Genomic DNA, 22,375 nt, shown 5'->3' with positions numbered 1-22,375 from the left:
GAGTTTGCATGTTCGCCCCTTGTCTGCATGGGTTCCCTCTGGGTACTCCGGCTTCCTTCCACTTCCAAAAACATGCACCTGGGGATAGGTTGATTGGCCTAAACTAAATTGACCTTAGTGTGTGAATGCTGTCTGTCTGTGTTGGCCCTGAAATGAGGTGGCGACTTGTCCAGGATGTACCCCGCTTTCCGCCCGAGTGCAGCTGGGAAAATGGAAAACGGATGGATGGCTGGATATATGACTCTATGCAGCCATTACGATTCTATCGGTCAAACTCAGCCATCAAAGTCAGGGGGCGATGCTAACAGGAATCTACAAACCCCGTTTCCATATGAGTTGGGAAATTGTGTTAGATGTAAATATAAATGGAATACAATGATTTGCAAATCATTTTCAACCCATATTCAGTTGGATATGCTACAAAGACAACATATTTGATGTTCAAACTGATAAACTTTTTTTTTTTTTTCAAATAATCATTAACTTTAGAATTTGATGCCAGCAACACGTGACAAAGAAGTTGGGAAAGGTGGCAATACATACTGATAAAGTTGAGAAATTCTCATCAAACACTTATTTGGAACATCCCACAGGTGTGCAGGTTAATTGGGAACAGTTGGGTGCCATGATTGGTTATAAAAGCAGCTTCCATGAAATGCTAGATAATTCACAAACAAGGAGGGTGAGGGTCACCACTTTGTAAGCAAATTGTCGAACAGTTTTAGAACATTTCTCAACGAGCTATTGCAAGGAATATAGGGATTTTACCATCTACGGTCCGTAAAATCATCAAAAAGTTCAGAGAATCTGGAGAAATCACTGCACGTAAGCGATGATATTACGGACCTTTGATTACTGCATCAAAAACCGACATCTGTGTGTAAAGGATATCACCACATGGACTCAGGAACACTTCAAAACACCACTGTCAGTAACTACAGTTGGTCCCTTCATCTGTAAGTGCAAGTTAAAACTCTATTATGCAAAGCCAAAGCAATTTATAACAAAATCCTGAAACGCCGCCGGCTTGGCTGGGCCCGAGCAAAGTGGAAAGGTGTTTTGTGGTTTGACGAGTCCACATTTCAAATTATATTTGGAAACAGAGGACGTGGTGTCCTCCAGAACAAAGAGGAAAATAACCATTCGGATTGTTATGAGCGCAAAGTTCAAAAGCCAGCATTTGTGATGGTATGGGGGTGTATTACTCCCCAAGGCATGGGTAACTTACACATCTGTAAGGCACCATTAATGCTGAAAGGTCCATATGTTGTCATCCAAGCAACGATATCATGGACGCCCCTGCTTATTTCAGCAGGACAAGTGTTACAACAGCGTGGCTTCGTAAAAAAAGAGTGCGGGTACTTTCCTGGCCCGCCTGCAGTCCAGACCTGTCTCCCATTAAAAATGTGTAGCACATTATGAAGCGTAAAATACGACAGCGGAGACCCCGGACTGTTGAACGACTGAAGCTCTACGTAAAACAAGAATGGGAAAGAATTCCACTTTCAAAGCTTCAACTATTATATTCTTGAGTTCACAAACGTTTATTGAGTGTTGTTAAAAGAAAAGGTGATGTAACACAGTGGTGAACATGTCCTTTCCCATCTACTTTGGCACGTGTTGCACTTAATTATTATTTGCAAAAAAAAATAAAGTTTATGAGTTTGAACTTCGAATATCTTGTCTTTGTAGTGCATTCAATTGAATATGGGTTGAAAAGGATTTGCAAATCTTTGTATTCTGTTTATATTTACATCTAACACAATTTCCCAACTCATATGGAAAAGGGGTATTAGGTCCAATAATTGCTTTGGTCTGAAGTCTGGAACTTTTTAAAGTATTTAAAAACATGACGGCCAAGGAGGATATACTCCCTTTTTTCCTGGGAGTTGATGGCAGATATTTTAGAGCTTACGGAGTATGTGGGAGCAAGACCTGCTAATCCAGAGCATGTAGTAGTTAAAGTAGTGGCAAATATTGAAATTGTCTGAGTTATTTCCTAATTTATGACCAAGATATCAACCACTACTCATTCGCAAATACGTTTATGGAGTGCTGATGCACATGTTCATGAAATAATTAAATAAATCATTGAATCATTATTAATTTAATAAATTGTGAAATCATAAAATTAATAAGTAATTAACTGATTAAATGGTAATCAATAAAATATTGATATAACTCAATAAATCATTTTACCTATATTTTTCAAATCATACATTAATAAACCATTTATTACAAATGCATTAATTATAATTATAATTATTTCACTCATAAATAATTATCTAATAATTATAATTATACAAATTATTAAAACATTTATTTATTTATTTTATTTTGTCTCATTTGACCCTCTATATAGACTTTCGGATTGTCTGAACATTTTTCGCAGCATTCTAAAAATATGAAATCTGTCTCAAGTCAGAACATAGGGCCTGATTTACTAAAATCCAAACACTACATGCTAAACAGCGTGTGCTAACAACCTTGTATTAGCGTATTAAATTTGTATTAATTTAGTGATCTACTAAAACTGTGTGTGCAATAAAAAAGTGGTGCAAACCGCCTCATTTAATTGAGGATGCTTAGTGTGGGGCATCATCACCACGGAGACACTCAATCACTTACAGCACATTTATGTTAGCATGCTCCTACATGCCACTTTTTGCTAGGTTTTCAAACATGCAGCAGATATGTACCAATTTTATGGGCATCTTAAAAGCCGTCCTGCGGTTCATCTACATTAAAATCACTTCAGTGCCCCTTTGGGTGTGCCACTGACTGTAATTGTGAAGAAGACTGAAAGAAAATGCATTTCGCAGGACATTTTTTTTTACATAGTTGATATGCTTATAACCTTTTATATTAAAATAATAAACATCATTAAAAAATAAACCCACCAGAAAACACTAAAATGCATCAATTGATTTTGTTTTAATCAGCCCTTTAAGTCACCCAGAAGCCATAAAATTATAGAATAATATGGCAGAATAGACAATGTGGCTTACATTTTTATTTTTAACATTTCACATATGTTGGACAAGCACATGTAGTACAAAGCTGCTGCGCAATCGCCTCCTTTCTCGCATGGCCGTGTGTCAGTTTGCATACACTTTTCAAAAGTAATACATAAAAACGCAAAATAGCGTATGCAGTTTTATTCCTGATAATTCAAACTGTATGTGTAGAACAATTATATTTGCATTTTGTCCTCCAAACTATTGTGGATGTTCCGATGATCAGCATATGATTGGATTGCGCTCTATATTCTGCTTACTCAAGAGACGCAATCCTCTGTGCACACGTTTAGTAAATCAGCTTTGCGTGTGCTATCACACATGTTTTAGCACACATAAACCTTTAGTAAATCAGGCCCTTAGTGTAGTTTGTATTGGACAATGAAAAAATCCAATGTCAGCAGAATTAAGGCCTGCGCTGACCTACTTTCCCACACTTAAACATTCTTTCCTTATCGTTGTGTTTTTTGATAAGACGCAGCAGGGCTGGGGGTACTCTCACTCTGATAAAGCGATGGAGTCTGGGTATCATCCTCGGGTTTGATGACACCGCTGTCAAGAAAGTAGTGGAAAACAGAAACAGGACTGATGTTGGTCCATGTGTTGAAACGTGAGTTTGTTTAAGGAGGACAGTTAGGAATTAGAAATACAGTTATCCTAGGATTCAGAGGCAGCATTTACATGTTGTTGATGTTGAAATGTGATGGTAATCTCTCAGCTTCTTTCATTTACCAGCAAAAATGAGCGCTATAGCTCACTTCTAATAGTTCACAAATGATCTTAATGTGCTAGGATAAAAGTGTTGGAACATAAACGGATGTTTAAGATTGACAATCACTTTTCAAGTGTAAAATATGCACAGAGAATGTCTGCAACTTGTGGAGAACAGAGCAGACAGTGGACAATAAGGAAGCCTTCGGTGGTGTTTATTTCTGTAATTAAATTAATAAATATTATTATTACTCGTAATTATGTAAAACTGTACAGTAATTTGACAATGAATTTTGAGTATGTGCTTTTACTGCCATTTAGTGTCTACTTTTAAGTCAATGAGATATAAAACAAGTAAAAAAATCAACACAGTATTTTATACAGTATTTTTTGTTTAAATCCTGTGCTTTTTGAAATTACAGAAAGCCAAAAAAGATTGATAACTAATTAATAAAATCACAAGTTAATTCAATGTTTTTGAAAAAAATGCATCACAGCTTTGTCAGTAGACACATTACCCACCTGGGATCTACAAATATTCGGCTTGTTACAGCCTGTTTTGACCAATCAACAAGGAATGTGGAAGGCCTACTTTTCTGTCCAGAGGGGCTTGCAAGTGATGCTCTGAAAGACTTAGATCCCAGATTTCAATCTTAAGGTTTGGGTTCACATATAATTTTATGGGGCAAACAAAAACCTACAAAAATGTGTCAATAAGGCATTTTGTAATTTTCTATGAATGCGTTTCAATTTTGACAGAACAAAATTGTACTGTCAGCAACTGCGGTTGTTTTTAACTCAATATTAGATGCAAAAAGCTATTCCAAGCGTTTTTTTGTCATTGAATCCCTTTTAAAATGTTTTTTTTTTAATCCAATAGCTTAACTTTAATATTTGCTTGTCACCTTGACTTTTGAATGCAAAGCAATGTTTGATCAGTTTGTTGGCATATAATAATAAGATAACAGTTAAAGGCCTACTGAAACCCACTACTACCGACCACGCAGTCTGATAGTTTATGTATCAATGATGAAATATTAACATTGCAACATATGCCAATACGGCCTTTTTAGTTTACTAAATTTTAAATTTCCCGCGAGTTTCTTGCTGAAAACGTCGCGGAATGATGACGCGTACGCGTGACGTCACGGACTGTAAGGAAATATCAGCGCTGCACCACTCACGGCTAAAAGTCGTCTGCTTTAATCGCATAATTACACAGTATTTTGGACATCTGTGTTGCTGAATCTTTTGCAATTTGTTCATTTAAAAATGGAGACTATAAAGAACAATGCTGTTGGTGGAAAGTGGTGGATTGCAGCTGTCTTTAGCACTGAGACACAGCCGGTGTTTCTTTGTTTGTTGTGAAGCAGAGCGGTCAAGCGAACATGTTTTCTCTACGTCAACCAGCATGTTTTTGGATGGGGAAATTGTGATATATATCTTACCGGAGACATCAATGGATTATTCGTCGTCCTGCAGCAGCTGTCATGTCAAAAAAGGCAGCTGTGAGCTTGGCTCCTCGGCTTCTCTCTGAGACACTGCGTTTTCACCGCAGCCATCCGACCTCAATGTATGTCTTTACAATCTTTAAAATCTCACTAAAACACTATTAAAACAATAAGCAGATAAGGGATCTTCCATAATTATCCCAGTAAATGTTTCTAATTACATCTGAAACACTCACACTGCCGCCGCCCGGAGCGTCGCTTTTTTATTTATTTATTTATTTTTTTTCTAGTCCTTCACTATCAATATCCTAATTCACAAATATTTCATCCTCGCTCAAATTAATGGGGAAATTGTCGCTTTCTCGGTCCGAATTGCTCTTACTGCTGGTGGCTCCCATTATAAACAACGTGAATATGTGTGGAGCCCTGCAACTCGTGCCGTCACGTGCACATACTTCCAGTAAAGAAAGGGCTTTTCTATTAGCGACCAAAAGTTGCGAACTTTATCGTTGATGTTCTTTACTAAATCCTTTCAGCAAAAATATGGCAATGTCGCGAAATGATCAAGTATGACACATAGAATGGACCTGCTATTCCCGTTTAAATAAGAAAATCTCATTTCAGTAGGCCTTTAAATGAAAGGGGACATTTTTTAATATCATCAAGTGGTGATTAAACATTTATACAGTTTGCATTTACAAGTGGCCCGTTGAAGTTAACCATAACTGCGATGTGGCCCATGGCGTAAGTGAGTTTGAAGACCCTGAAAATTATCTTTTCAAAACACTGCTGTGTGGTAAATTAAGTACCAATGATTGTCACACACACACGAGGTGTGGCGAAATTTTTCTCTGCATTTGTCCCATTACCCTTGATCATCCCCTGGGAGGTGGGGGGAGCACTGAGCAGCAGTGGTGGCTATGCCAGGGAATAATCTTTTGGTGATTTAACCCCCAATTCCGACCCTTGATGCTGAGTGTCAAGTAGGGAGGTAATGGGTCCCATTTTTATAGTCTTTGGTATGACTCAGCAGGGGTTTGTATTCACAACCTACCGATCTCAGGGTGGACATGACCTGAAAGGAAACAATAGCTAACTTTATAATGAAAATGAAAGGCAGTGGTACCTTAAACAGACACCTTGCAGGTGTGGATTGAACAAACTACTTGAATTTGATTGGAACAGGAGCTGAGATGCCTCTACAATAGGTATACTGTATGTGGAGGGGGGCGTGGTCGGCGCGCTTACTGCAGGAGCAGGGTGTGCCAGGGCTGGCTTTGGAATGCAGCTGACAGGTGATTAGGTTGCCCAGCTGGGACTAGTTGTCTAATCACCTGTTACTCTTATCAGTAGCGGCCGGGAGCAGGAGGAGAAGGAGGGTTTGGAGAGACGGAAGCACGCGGAACATGGAGGAGTGTGACTGAAATGTCGAGTGTCGTGCACTAAAGTTTAATGCAAAATAAAACTTTGTTAAACCCGGAAAGCCGGTCTCCAGCTCATGTGTGTGATCAGCAAAACCCCCTGGGAGGCAACCTTTACAGTATATATGCATGCCATGATAGTCAGCCACATAAACTACTGCTATACAACTTGGTCCCATACCTCAGAGAATATCCTGAAGCCACTAAAGTCTCTCATCAAGAGAACACTAAAAATTATAGACAAAGAGCCTTAAAAGTATCATTATTGTTGTCATGACTAGGACTTTGGTGCGGTTTGTTTTCCCATGGTGCAATTCGACTGGACCGTACATGGCGTGAAGGTAATGACGTATTTTTTTATTAACTCAAAAAAAAAGGAACAAACGAAAGGCGCTCTCAGCAGAGGTACAAAACTTGACTAAGAAAAGAAAAACTATTACTATAACGTAAACTATGGACATAAAACAAAACTTGCAAACTATGGCATGAATAACGAAAACTAACTTGAAACGAGAAAAGAGTATGAAAAAGCGTAGCATGGATCATCAGCATGGATAACAAGGGTGTGTAGAGGGTGATGTCGCCAGACTGACTGCCTGGCAACTACAGGCTTAAATAGTGACGTGGTGATTGACAACAGGTGCATGAGTCCAAGTGAATCAGGTGCGTGACAAGACAGGTGAAAACTAATCGGTAGTCATGCTGACAAAACAAACAAGAGTGCCCAATGAGTCCAATACCAAACAGAAGGTGACCACAAAACATGACAATTGTAACATTTTAAGTAAGTATAATATTTTGGATTTAAATAATTATCAGATATTCGTGGATGCTTGCCTCATCTTTAGAGTTCTAAATAAAGTTTCTCACCCTCCCTTGATGGATTTTATTATTTTTTTTAAAAAGAGCAGTCAAGTAAACACCAAAGCAGTGACCAGAGAGGACTGCAACGTACAAAGACGCAGGACTAAATTTGGCCAAATGGTGGGGTCTAACAGAGGCATACAGTCATGAAACAGGCTGCCAGCCCCTGTCAGAAACTGTGACACCTATTTAACATTTAAAACGGCACTGAAACAGTGGTTGGAAACTAATTAGACATGCACGCACAAATAGATTATTCACCTGTTTTTGTTGTTGTTGTTGTTTGTTTTGTTTTTTTGTCCATGGTCTGTGCTTATCTTATGCTTGTAATGTGTAATGAACGTCTTGTGATTTATGTATTCTTTTGTATCATGACCTGTGGAATGTTTACTGTGTTAAACTGCCTTAGGACAAGAGATGTAAATTAGCTATTGTGCTAACTCTGGCATATTTACATTGTTGCTGTATGTTGATGAATATGCATTGTCCTAATTTAAATAAATAAATCAATTTATAAATAAATATTACTAGTAAATCATACAATACATTTTTTTTTTACAATATTCCTTGGGCCTGTTGAAAGAAATGAGCTGCGAGCTAAAGATGGGGCCCTGGTCTGCACTTTGGACACCCCTGAAGTAGAGAATTCTGATCAGCTATAGATTTAAAAAATAAACCTATAGCTACTCAACTATAGCTAAGCACATGTCAAAATAGGGTTCAAATCATTTAAACATATCTTTATTTTTTCTAAAGTATTTACCGGCTAAAATACATCAATTAAAAATTCAACACAGTCATTTGGTACTAAATTAATAGTACACCATTTTGGTGAAGATGAACTATTGAGCGTATCAATAAGCAGAACAGTTCTATTGTCAATCTAATTGGATTGCAAACTTTTAAGTAAAATTTGAGTTCATTGCGTTTTCCAGGTGTGCGTCTGATGTTAGGCGAGTGACTAATATATATGACGTGAGCCTGGAATGAGGAGTTCCCATGGCGAGAATTGGCTGCAGGGCACGTTTAGACGGTAGTCAAAGGATTAGTCCACTTTGGGAGGGTGTGCTTTTTGTAGTTATATGTTGTGGCTTTTAGTCAAACACAGAGACTGGAACAAGTCAGAGTAGACAATTACAGGATTTGGTTGAGTGGGACGCAACAAGGACAACCTGTCCTGGTGATGACTTGTCTCGGTGGGATGTGATTAGGTTCTTGCAGCTGTTCTTTGAAAATAACCTGGCTCATTTTTAGCAGACTTGTTATTTTCAAATTAATGGGGTTACATTTTTATTTATTTAAATTAATTACAGATATAAGAAGATAGATACTTGGGATCTGACAACAAGCTCTCAGACTATATCTGTTCCAGCTCGTCTGGCTGTTGTTAACATGTCGCTTTGTGGAGACAGAACTTTTCATCAATATCATTTCATTTTGCAGGTGATACTGTAATATAAGGGTGACCAGAAAAAGGAAGTTGAATTATATAAAAAAAAAACTATTTTAAATACACAAATAATTATTACAGTTTTAAATTGTATCAATTTAACCTTTTCACTTCTAAAAGAATACCAATAATGGAACCTTGACTATTTGCAGCAAGAATGATAGGACATAGTTTTATTATTTTGCTGTGCGGAATGTTTGTAAAGGTTAAAATCAAGTGGAATTAGTAAGGTATAAGTACGGTATGAAAAACACAAACCTATTTATTGTTATCTTTTTCTTTGAACTTGTATTTATTTATTTTTTTTACTGCCTTTTTTACTTAATGGCAAGGGCACTACAGATGGAAACTAGCCTTCTGTCTAAGTCTGGCTTTTTTAACCATGTGTAGTCATGTGTTTTATGAAATTGCATTGTCCCTTTTGAAATAAACTAATCTTAATCTTAATTAAACGTCTGTAATGGATTTAGGCTGTCTTTAAGTTAAAATCACTGCTTTGGCTCCCTGTGTGCTCTAGAATAGATTTTAAGATTATTTTACTGCTTTTTAAATGCCTTATTGGTTTTGGGCCTTCTTATATTTCCAAGCTGCTTTTATTATATGAGCCTTTGCGGTCCCTGAGGTCTTCCAGCACTGCCCTGCTCACTATTCCAAAAGTCTGGACTGACACCCACGGGGAGGCGTCATTCCAATATTACGGCCACCATTTGTGGAATGTGACTCTTTGAGACTGGGGTTATGTAATGAGGGTGGCAGGCACTGTTTTGTGTTCTTTGATGTGAAGTATTTTGTGCTACTTTTTATATGTATGAAAAGTGTTGTAGAAATATAGTTTGATTGATTGCTTGATTGACCTATTGGCAGACAATATTTAATTAAGTTAAACTCATGACACAGTAAGTTGAATGATGCGTACAAATTTGTTATCGGATTCTTTCTAATACACTTCTGCCATGGAGACTTTGTATATCTAAGTTATATGCAACTATAATTATTTGATACTTGTTTATATTGACAAATGTGCTGTTTTAGATTGCAATATTTTAAAATTGTTCTCTCTTGGCAAAAAACGGTCCCACTCCCTCCCCTCTCCGTGTCTGTCCTGCTTGCTTTTTTGTTTTGTTCTGTCTTAACTTTCTTGTTGACTCTTTTTGCACTGCACTTAAAAATCTAAATGGAATTGATCAACTGGCCTCTAAAAAAATCTGACAAGAGGTTGGGCTCAGGGGAAGCTGCCTGTCCTGACGGAACGGTTGTTGCTAGGCACACACATGACGGACTCTTAGGAGAAGCGAAGTGCCGCGTGCCTGGCGACCCTTTCTGTCGAGGACGCTGACAATATCTATCCATTCAGATTCATGATATCAAGATATCTGATGATTGGAGTATGAGTTGCTCTGTACCGACAAATTGGAAGATGTTGGTAGCCATTTAAAAGCCTACTGAAATGAGATTTTCTTATTTAAACGGGGATAGCAGGGCCATTGTATGTGTCATACTTGATCATTTCGCGATATTGCCATATTTCTGCTGAAAGGATTTAGTAGAGAACATCCACAATAAAGTTCGCAACTTTCGGTCGCTAACAGAAAAGCCCTGCCTTTACCGGAAGTCGCAGACGATGATGTCACATGTTGATGGCTCCTCACATATTCAAGTTGTTTTTAATGTGAGCCTCCAACAAAAACAGCTATTCGGACCGAGAAAACGACAATTTCCCCATTAATTTGAGCGAGGATGAAAGATTCGTGTTTGAGGATATTGATAGCGACGGACTAGAAAAAAAAAAAAAAGGTGAAAAAAAAACGCGGTTGCATTAGGACGGATTCAGATGTTTTTAGACACATTTACTAGGATAATTCCGTGAAATCCCTTATATTTATATTGTGTTGCTAGTGTTTTAGTGAGTTCAACAGTACCCGATAGTCAGAGGTGTGTGTCCACTGGTGTCTTGACGCCAATGTCTCAGGGAAGTCGACGGCAGCTTTGTGGATGGGGCAAGCTCGGTAAGAAGCGACTTTTTACCACAATTTTCTCACCGAAACTTACTGGTTGACATTTGGTCGGGATCCATGTTCGCTTGACCGCTGTGATCCATAGTAAAGTTTCACCCCTGGGAATTTTAAACAAGGAATCACCGTGTGTTTGTGTGGCTAAAGGCTAAAGCTTCCCAACTCCATCTTTCTACTTTGACTTCTCCAATATTAATTTAACAAATTGCAAAAGATTCAGCAACACAGATCTCCAAAATACTGTGTAATTATGCCGTTAAAGCAGACAACTTTTAGCTGTGTGTGAGTGCAGCGCTCATATTTCTTAACAGCCCGTGACGTCACGCGTATACGTCATCATTACGCGACGTTTTAAAAAAAAAAAACTCCCGGGAAATTTAAAATTGCAATTTAGTCAACTAAAAAGGCCGTATTGGCATGTGTTGTAATGTTAATATTTCATCATTGATATATAAACTATCAGACTGCGTGGTGGGTAGTAGTGGATTTCAGTAGGCCTTTAAGGTACTCCAAAGCTGCCACAAATTTTTAGAGGATGCCGGCAGAACTATGGTTATTAACTTTTGTGATTTTCTGACCCTCTGTTCTACAGGATGAATTTGAAGACCAGAAATACACAATTAGGGTGAAAAAGTTTTACATTTGTTCTCACTCTCAAACACACTCATTCTAATCAGGATTGTTTTCCCTGGCTGCGACTTGGCAAAGTTGTTTGCCTCAAAATTCCCGTCAAAGACAGTGCAGCAAAGACGAAATAAGCTTCTTCCTATACTCCAAGGCCTATACAGACTTAACACACAAACCATGGACGCCCCTCCCCAAGCATTTGCCATTGCTTCACCGCACGTGGTATGAAGGACAACGGTGCAGCGCCCCTAGTGGCTGGCAGCTTCGGGCCGGATGCCTGCCCCCTCTGCTCCTGTTCCAAGTCTTGTGGTTTCTGTGTAAAATGTTTTTGAGTGCTTATCGGCTATCAAGTTTTTTTCTCGGCTTCAGTCTGTGCCTCTTACACCAACAGGAGCCCAGTCTGAGATCGACTTTTTTTCTCATCCTTCCCCAGCGTCTACCTTTTTCGCACCTTTAACGGGCATTGTTAAGTGGTGACCCATCACCGTTCCTGTTCTGTCTCATGTACAATGTTTGTTTGTCTAATCTTAAGTGGGTTTGTAGTGAAATTTAAAAATCTTTGTACTTAACGAATGACAGTAAAGAGCATACCATACCATCAATTAAGGATAATTATTATGTATGGTTAGCTTGTGTGTTATTGTATGCTTAGCTGTTGCGTAGCTGTTAGTTCTTAGTATCCTCTAGCCTACCATGTTGACTAAAATAGAAAAAAGATCAACATTGTGTGTTTATTGGAGGACACTTACATGTTAACTGGCTGTCCAGCTTTGCACTAGTAAACTACATGTATCGAAGATTATATTGAACATTTTACATACAAACCCATACGATCTGATACTAGTATTTTTTCTGATATCAGACCGATTTTCGATATCAATACTCTTGACACACACTTACTTTAATACTTGGTGTTTTATACAATATCACTTGCACTACATCAATTGGATGATGCCTAATGGAATGCAATATTGTTATCTGTGACCATACATTTTTACTGTGCTTGAATGTGTATGAAAAAATGCTATCCATTTATTGGGAATTTTATGGTCTATAATACAATTTTACGGGCAAATTGGTAAACTTTGGGATGGAATGGAAAATTGAAAGGACTGGATGTTTAGAATAAAATTAGTGTTTTGATATACGTATAAGCGGTTTCAACAAATGTAAGATTAACCCTATCGTTTTGGGAAAAGTGGGAACTTTGTGGATATGGAATTCTGTTAGTCTGAATTTTCTAAATGTTTTCAAGTTGGAATGATTTTAATCGGTTGTCTATTGGTGTCGGCCCTGCGATGAGGTGGCGACTTATCCAGGGTGTACCCTGCCTACCGCCCGAATACAGCTGCGATAGGCTCCATCACCCGCGACCCCAAAAGGGATAAGCGGTAGAAGATGGATGGATGTTACAAATGAGAATAAATAACTTATTGTGCAATTGAAGCAATCTGTAATTTTTTTAATTTGATTTCTTACAGGGAAAGATGGAGACACGGTACTGGACAGTGCAGTCGTGCTTACAAAAATGAAACTATTCAGCAACATTAGCGATAAACTTTTAATGGCAGACGACTCTTCCAACATCTCAACAGCTTCAGAGCATAAGATCTCACTTGACTCCAAAGAATCTTTGGTTGGTTCCCAGCTTGAAGACCAGTCAGGACAGCATCAAACTGAGTCCAGTACAAAGTACCTGTCAGAGATTTTGTCAGGCTCTCAGTTGTCCAGGTTGCACAAGTTTCAGTCGGAGGACTCTGGAGTGGAGTTTTCGAGTGGCGCAAACTCTCCATCCACTCCGACAGGCTCCGAGCAGAACTTTGTTGTTCACAGTCGTGAGTCCTCCTGTGACTCATCAAATTTAATCCCAACCACGCTGACCCACTCTGAAAAGAATGGACAGACATCTGCCATTCCACCGCCAGAGGTTACCAGTATAAAAGTGGAAGATATGCTGACACCTTCTCGTCAACTCAGCTCCTCATCCGTGAAAACAGGCGTGAAAATTGCTGTGGATCAGTGCTATGTGTCACAAATGAACCTGGAGGACATGAACAAGCTGAAGGTGGACACCGAGAACTTCAAGTTTGTAAAACAAACATTAACGGACACCAATAATAACAAGGCTGACAAAGAGTCTTTAAAGGGGAGTCTGGACAAGTACATGGATGAATGTTGCAGACTCAGCCAGGTAAGCTCCATGTGGTACAAAATAGTTACTGATTAGTTGGAATGATTGCAGTTCATTTGGCAAATGACAAAATCTATCCATCAATTCATTTTCATATTGCTTTATTGACTTTAGGTACTGCTTAAGGTTAGCTTGGGCAAATTCCAGTTAAACTCTGTTAACTGGAATTGGTTTGTGGAATGGTATCAAACAGCCATAACTCAATTTAATTCAAAACTTATTTTTGTATCCAGCTCAGTTCAGTTCATTTATTTATTTATTTCATAAAAAATCAAACAAAGGAATACAATAAAAAATAAATCAATCAACATAAAATTAAAGTAAAATATGAATGAAAAGGAGCAGAAAGACGTTAAAAAGTTGTAACATTTGCCTCCTATTTTCACAAATACAGTACAGCAATTGACTTTCAATGTTGGGGACTACAAAGCCATATTTTCATTTTACAACAATTAAAACAATAATGAAAATCTATTATTCTACTCAGTCATATTCTTTCATCATCATGTATTTCACATTTGTTTTGAATACCGAAAGATATTTACATTGTTTTATTCCACTGTCAAGTTTGTTCCATACACTAACGCTGAACACTGACAATGAAAATACTAAATCTAAAGATCTAAAGATCTCAGTTCCTTTCAGATTATAATTATTTGTCTTTTTACAAATCTGTTTTGAATGTTGTTTGGTAGAATTGTTGCAAGTGCTTTGTACATGATTTTGTAGGATATTTTACTATGGCAGTTAATGAAATTTTTATAAATTTTACTTTTGGAATATTGGAAAACATGCACCTGGGGATAGGTTGATTGGCAACACTAAATTGGCCCTTGTGTGTGAATGAATGTGAGTGTGAATGTTATCTGTCTATCTGTGTTGGCCCTGTGATGAGGTGGCGACTTGTCCAGGGTGTACGCTGCCTTCCGCCCGATTGTAGCTGAGATAGGCAACAGCGCCCCCCGCAGCTCCAAAGGGAATAAGCTGTAGAAAATGGATGGATGGATGGAATATTGGGGTTGTGGGTTCCCTGTATGAATTTCCAGTAATAATTCTTAAGGCTCTTTTCTGCAGAAGGAAGATTTGATTTAATTATTTTTACAGGCACTACACCACATTTCAATACTGTATGTTAAATGGAACAATCAGTGAGTTACACTAAATATATAATTTACTACTAAAAATATAATGCGGTTTGATTTAGAAATTCCATCACTTTGTGTAAAATAGCAATAGTTTTAGACACCTTAGCCTTTGTATCATTTATGTCGTTTCCATGACAAATGTTCATCAATCATAGCACCTAAAAACTTGATATCTTGTGTTCTTTGAATCTCAAATTCTTCGACATAAAATAGCCATCCACACTTTTCCTACTACTGCAAAAAAATCATAAATTTTGTTTAGCTAGTATTCAAGGATAATCCATATATATATATATATATATATATATATATATATATATATATATATATATATATATATATATATATACATATATATATATATATATCAAACCATCTTTTAATGTTCATGAATTCATTTTCAACCACCTCTAACACATCTGTAATATTTCATCCTGAGTAAAATAAGGTCGTCCATCCATCCTTTTTCTACCGCTTATTCCCTTCGGGGTTGCAGAGGACGCTGTAGCCTATCTCAGCTACAATTGGGACGGAAGGCGCGTACACCCTGGACATGTTGCCAAGGTTGTGTCGTCTGCAAATCAAATACACTTAAACGGTTTGGAAACATTGCATAGTAATATCATTGGCTTACATGAGAAACAGTATTGGTCCAAGAACTGATCCTTGTGGTACTCCACAACTAATATTATGTAAGGCAGACTTCCAATTGTTAACTTCCACAAACTGTTTTCTGTCTTTTTAGGTAACTTTTGAAAAACTCATGAGCCAATAATAACTTTGTCCAATAATAACTTATGATCGAGCGTATCAAGCGCTTTTTGAAGAGCTACCAAAATACTTACTAAGAGAACTGTGGCAGCAGTGATTTTGGTCTGTAATTCGAGTCCTCGTCTTTGTATTCAAAGTAGAATGAACACAGAATGAGAAGAATGTGTGCCATATAATTTATAAACAATGTTTTATTTACTGTGATGAGTGCAGGGTGTACCCTGCCTTCCGCCCGATTGTAGCTGAGATAGGCGCCGACGCCACCCGCGACCCTAGAGGGAATAAGCGGTAGTAAGTGGATGGATGGATGGATGTTTTATTTATAATTGAAACAAATAATGAATATATTTGGTTAGCCAGTGATAAGTAGACAAAAACAATAATGGCGGTCAATCATGTAAAAAGCATTTAATTTTGTCTCTGTCAAACCATAACGAAATGTAGCGTGTTGCTAGCAAATGACTTTCCTCACAGTGTGAAGTCACTTTAAGGTCAGTAATCCTTGCCTCCGTAGTGGCAAAAAAAAATATGTTTTCTTACATGTACCATATCACTGGAGGAGGAATACTAGTGAAACATGCTACACTATACACTGTAAGAGGATACAGAAAGCTATGCTAACCGCAAAGCTTGAGCTCTTGAATGTAAGCACAGGTGGGCAGGTCAATACAAATATAAACTGTAACGATTCCAAGTATATGGTCGATACTACAAGGATTAGATAGACTTTTTTTTTTTAATCAGAAAATCTCCTGTCAATTTTGTTATGTTTACAAACTCTGGAAAAAGGTCACAGTATACAGGAGGAATTTAAGGGCAAAAACCAAATAATTTTAATAGGAGCTAATAGTAAGATTTTATATCGTTACATCACCATCCTGTGTTTTTGTCGAGTTATAATTGTGATAAAAAATGTCATCATTTAGATCTTGAAAGCCTATCAGTGTCAGTATATATGACCAATACTGCCTCTGTAACTACCGCACTCAATGTTGGATCAGTACCAACAATGGTAGTATCGTTCACAACTAACATTAGGTATCAAACAACAGAAGAGTAGTGTTTATTATACATTAACAGAAGTGTAGATAGAAACATGTTACCACAGAAAGTAACCAGGCATGAACAATACATTATCAAGTAGATTAATAATGGTTAGAGAAAACAATATAACTGGAAATGTCAGCCTTCCCGGTAAGGTTTATTCAGGTGTACTGGAGTGGAGGCTACGTCGGATAGTCGAACCTCGGATTCAGGAGGAACAGTGTGGTTTTTGTCCTGGTCGTGGAACTGTGGACCAGCTCTATACTCTCGGCAGGGTTCTTGAGGGTGCATGGGAGTTTGCCCAACCAGTCTACATGTGCTTTGTGGACTTGGAGAAGGCATTCGACCGTGTCCCTCGGGAAGTCCTGTGGGGAGTGCTCAGAGAGTATGGGGTATCGGACTGTCTTATTGTGGCGGTCCGCTCCCTGTACGATCAGTGCCAGAGCTTGGTCCGCATTGCCGGCAGTAAGCCGAACACATTTCCAGTGAGGGTTGGACTCCGCCAAGGCTGTCCTTTGTCACCGATTCTGTTCATAACTTTTATGGACAGAATTTCTAGGCGCAGTCAAGGCGTTGAGGGGTTCCGGTTTGGTAACCGCAGGATTAGGTCTCTGCTTTTTGCAGATGATGTGGTCCTGATGGCTTCATCTGACCGGGATCTTCAGCTCTCGCTGGATCGGTTTGCAGCCGAGTGTGAAGCGACCGGAATGAGAATCAGCACCTCCAAGTCCGAGTCCATGGTTCTCGCCCGGAAAAGGGTGGAGTGCCATCTCCGGGTTGGGGAGGAGACCCTGCCCCAAGTGGAGGAGTTCAAGTACCTAGGAGTCTTGTTCACGAGTGAGGGAAGAGTGGATCGTGAGATCGACAGGCGGATCGGTGCGGCGTCTTCAGTAATGCGGACGTTGTACCGATCCGTTGTGGTGAAGAAGGAGCTGAGCTGGAAGGCAAAGCTCTCAATTTACCGGTCGATCTACGTTCCCATCCTCACCTATGGTCATGAGCTTTGGGTCATGACCGAAAGGATAAGATCACGGGTACAAGCGGCCGAAATGAGTTTCCTCCGCCGTGTGGCGGGGCTCTCCCTTAGAGATAGGGTGAGAAGCTCTGCCATCCGGGAGGGACTCAAAGTAAAGCCGCTGCTCCTTCACATCGAGAGGAGCCAGATGAGGTGGTTCGGGCATCTGGTCAGGATGCCACCCGAACGCCTCCCTAGGGAGGTGTTTAGGGCACGGCCAACCGGTAGGAGGCCACGGGGAAGACCCAGGACACGTTGGGAAGACTATGTCTCCCGGCTGGCCTGGGAACGCCTCGGGATCCCCCGGGAAGAGCTAGACGAAGTGGCTGGGGAGAGGGAAGTCTGGGTTTCCCTGCTTAGGCTGTTTCCCCCGCGACCCGACCTCGGATAAGCGGAAGATGATGGATGGATGGATGTTATAGAATATGTCAGTAGCTAAATTAGTGGCACGTTGGAACTGCATTGTGTGCGTGTCGTGTCACCCCCGGATGCACGAGGACCAGGACAAGCAGGGATTGCAGGTAGGACCTTGGTTTGATATACAAAAATTATAAAATAACACTGGTACAAAAGCAAAAGAAAGTGCGTGCCTACGCACGGTAAGCTAAGCTAAAACTTAGCAATGGAGTCCGAAAGTCCGAAGTGACGTGCCGAGCGCACGAGAAGCTAAGACGTAACTTAGCACAAGTATATATATAAAGCAGAGAAGCCACAGTGAGAGTTGCATGAAGCAAACAACAAACCAAGAATGAACTGAGGTCGAAGGCAGGTTTAAATACTAAAGTAAACATCTACCACAGGTGTGCGTCAAAAAGCATAGCAGGTGGAACAGATGAGAAATCATGGTAACTGAACAAACAAGGAAGTGCACAAACTAGAGATTGGAAGAGACCAAAAATAATCAGAAAACACACCAAAAGGACTCAAGAACAAGAACTATGTATGATCCGGGAGGCCGATCATGACAATTAGCAGCCTTTGTAAGATGTTTTGAAATTGTTGAATTGTCATTAATATACTAAATAATAGATATTGATATATATTATGCCATGCAGCCCCTACCCCTCTGTGCCCACTACCTTGTTCACTACCTGCTGTTGTGCTAAATTCTTTGATCCATTAACCATACTAAAACTTACTTACTTACTCAAAAGTTAGTGTGCTATGCCATTGTTGCTTCACCGTCTAATTTACAAAAAACCTCAAAAGGAAAACAAGATGTTTGCGATTACAAATTAACTTTTTTCTGTAGCTCTGTAAATACTTTTACATGAGGGACGGGGGCAACCGGGACTTCTACTCCTTGAGACATGATTTCATCTCCCAAAATCGACCAGAAAATAATGGAAAATTGTAAGGGGGATCCGATGCAACTTTTTTACTTCCAATCTAATATCGATATTGCAGCTTTGACTATTTGCCGATACCAATAAAGATTCGATTCGATATCAGCTTGAATCAATCATACTTTTATTTTGTAGTATGGAATGTTAAAAAAGGCGTGATCAAGTGAAATTAGTCAAACCAAAAACAATAATCAACCACAGTCGGTAAGAGGAAAATTGACCAATATGTTACTAACAAATGGGTTATTCTATAATTGAATAAAATATTTGAAGTTGACATTACTCTCCACGGGCAAGGACTGGTCATAAAGTTGAGCATCATTTCCTAAAATCCATATTGCATATACAGAATATTGGAAACTTTTTCAATAACAATATAAATCATGATATATTCTTTGGTATATAAATTACAATATAAACGTTTAAAGCAGGTTACAAAAAATATATTGCTATGGTGCCATTATTGTTGTATCTGTTTAAGTTTATTTAATTTAATAATAAGATACTTAAAAAAAATTAAAATAAAAAACGCTCCTCCTTTGCCTGCGGACGTTTGCGGTGACATATTGTGTTATTGCCAGTTTTCGGATGTTTACGCTCAGAGTAGTAGGTGTATTGTGTTTCTCTGGAGACGCTTGAACAAAGTACTTTATCATTTTTTATTCATAGCTGCATACTTTTATGCCGTACAGTCACACAGTTCCAGCTACACTTCTGTTAAAGTACACCAAGCACCGGTTTTGCTGTTGTTTCAGTAAAACTAAATCAGGGCTTTCTCTGGCTCTGGCCAGGGTGTTGCATGCTTATCTTTTCTTCTTCCTGCAGAGAAAATTGTAAGAAATGTACTTTATTTGTCGCCGTGGAGGCACGAATTAGCAACTTAAAGGAGCGGTTTCGCACTGTGTTTAGCGACGTTGCATTGGCGACGTTGCATTGGCGACGTTGCATTGGCGACGTTGCATTGGCGACGTTGCATTGACAACACTTCTTTGCAGCAAATGTTGCTGTGATCCCATGGGCTCTATCTACTAGAATGGACTGTTTTTATTGGATTGTTGTTATGAATAACTATATCATAAATAAATATATGTGTGTGCTGATGTTAAACCGATATCAGGTATCAAATAATTACACCCATAGTTTTAGCCTGTGAGTCCTTGATTATTTTCTGTGTGACAAAGTTTGAACCCCTCCTGGCGTGGGGGTCTCCATATGTACAGACCTGTTGTAAAACTGGTGAGCACCAACCAACACTAATAGTTGGATCACGATGGCTGCTGGTGTATTGACGTGCATATATTGGGCTCGGACCTCAAGGTAGTGTATTAGGAATTGACAGACGCTGGACAGCACACTAAGCTAGATCAGCTTCCAGGGGCCACATTTGACTGACAATGGCAGTACAGTGCACTTACTTGTCATCACAGATAATATTGTAATTCCGTCTTCATGAATGGGACTCTGTAGTCCTGGACAAAGACAGGATTTTTTTTTTCTTGCCTCAAAAATGTGAACGTCAAGGATCTTTTAATGGTAACCTTAAAGCATTTTTACCTTAAAAATGTGTATAAATGTGACAGAAAAAGTAATGAATGTGGTGACTGTTGTACAAAACATTTTTATAAGCTCCGGGAAAGTCTAGAACTAATATTGATAATAATAATAAGGACAATTAAAAAATATAATTAAACGTGTTCAAAAGAGTTTAGCCCTGGAAAGCAAACTACAGCTAGGAAATTGAACAAGTCCAGGAAAACAAAAGAATATTGTAAAAGTAACAGTGGGCGGAAATACAAACCCTGTTTCCATATGAGTTGGGAAATTGTGTTAGATGTAAATATAAACGGAATACAATGATTTGAAAATCCTTTTCAACCCATATTCAATTGAATGCACTACAAAGACAAGATATTTGATGTTCAAACTCATAAACTTTATTTTTTTTTTGCAAATAATAAGTAACTTAGAATTTTTTGGCTGCAACACGTGCCAAAGTATTTGGGAAAGGGCATGTTCACCACTGTGTTACATCACCTTTTCTTTTAACAACTCTCAATAAACGTTTGGGAACTGAGGAAACTAATTGTTGAAGCTTGGAAAGTGGAATTCTTTCCCTTTCTTGTTTTATGTAGAACTTCAGTCGTTCAACAGTCTGGGGTCTCCGCTGTCTTATTTTCCGCTTTATAGTGCCCCACACATTTTCGATGGGAGACAGGTCTGGACTACAGGCGGGCCAGGAAAGTACCCACACTCTTTTATTATGAAACCACCCTGTTGTAACACGTCCTGATTGTGGCTTGGCCTTGTCTTGCTGAAATAAGCAGCGGCGTCCATGAAAAAGACGGCGCTTAGATGGCAGCATATGTTGTTCCAAAACCTGTATGTACCTTTCAACATTAATGTTGCCTTCACAGATGTGAATTATATTTATATAGCGCTTTTTCTCAAGTGACTCAAAGCGCTTTACATAGTGAAACCCAATATCTAAGTTACATTTAAACCAGTGTGGGTGGCACTGGGAGCAGGTGGGTAAAGTGTCTTGCCCAAGGACACAACGGCAGTAACCAGGATGGCACAAGCGGGAATCGAACCTGCAACCCTCAAGTTGCTGGCACGGCCACTCTACCAACCGAGCTATGCCGCTATGTGTAAGTTACCCATGCCTTGGGCACTAATGCACCCTCATACCATCACAGATGCTGAATTTTGAACTTTGCGTCGATAACAGTCTGGATGGTTCGCTTCCTCTTTGGTCTGGATGACACAATGTCAAATATTTCCAAAAACAATTTGAAATGTGGATTCGTCAGACCACAGAACACTTTTCCACTTTGCATCAGTCCATCTTAGATGATCTCGGGCCCAGAGAAGCCGGCGGAGTTTGATAAATGGTTTTCACTTTGCATAGTAGAGCTTTAACTTGCACTCACAGATGTAGCGACAAACTGTATTTAGTGACAGTGGTTTTCTGAAGTGTTCCTGAGCCCATGTGGTGATACCCTTTAGAGATTGATGTCGGTTTTTGATACAGTCATTCAATGCCGCTTACGTGGAGTGATTTCTTCAGATTCTGTGAACCTTTTGATGATATTATGGACTGTACAGTAAACGTTGAAATCGCAAAATTTCTTGCAATTACACTTTGAGAAACGTTGTTCTTAAATTGTTTGACTATTTGCTCACACAGTTGTAGACAAAGGGGTGTACCTCGCCCCATCCTTTCTTGTGAAAGACTGAACATTTTTTGGGAAGCTGTTTTATACCCAATCATGGCACCCACCTGTTCCCAATTAGCCTGCACACCTGTGGG

The 22,375-nt window shown here is 39.0% G+C and overlaps 1 protein-coding gene across 3 annotated transcripts in view; it reads left to right on the top strand.

Moving 5' to 3' along the window:
- Positions 1 to 22,375, top strand: part of si:ch211-250c4.3 (uncharacterized protein LOC100535981 homolog) — a 91,652-nt gene that overhangs the window by 17,415 nt on the left and 51,862 nt on the right. For all 3 annotated transcript variants that reach the window (XR_009808157.1, XR_009808156.1, XM_061911057.1), the window contains exon 2: positions 13,035 to 13,744. Coding sequence is in view for 1 of the 3 variants with exons in the window: in XM_061911057.1 (XP_061767041.1) it covers positions 13,035 to 13,744 (710 nt within the window). In the remaining 2 variants the exon portion in view is untranslated. The remainder of the gene's footprint in view (positions 1 to 13,034; positions 13,745 to 22,375) is intronic.

The sequence above is a fragment of the Nerophis ophidion genome, linkage group LG09, assembly GCF_033978795.1.
Source record: "Nerophis ophidion isolate RoL-2023_Sa linkage group LG09, RoL_Noph_v1.0, whole genome shotgun sequence".
NCBI lineage: Eukaryota > Metazoa > Chordata > Actinopteri > Syngnathiformes > Syngnathidae > Nerophis > Nerophis ophidion.
Note: the sequence above shows the minus strand (reverse complement) of the source record. Positions and strands in the feature narration are given on the sequence as shown.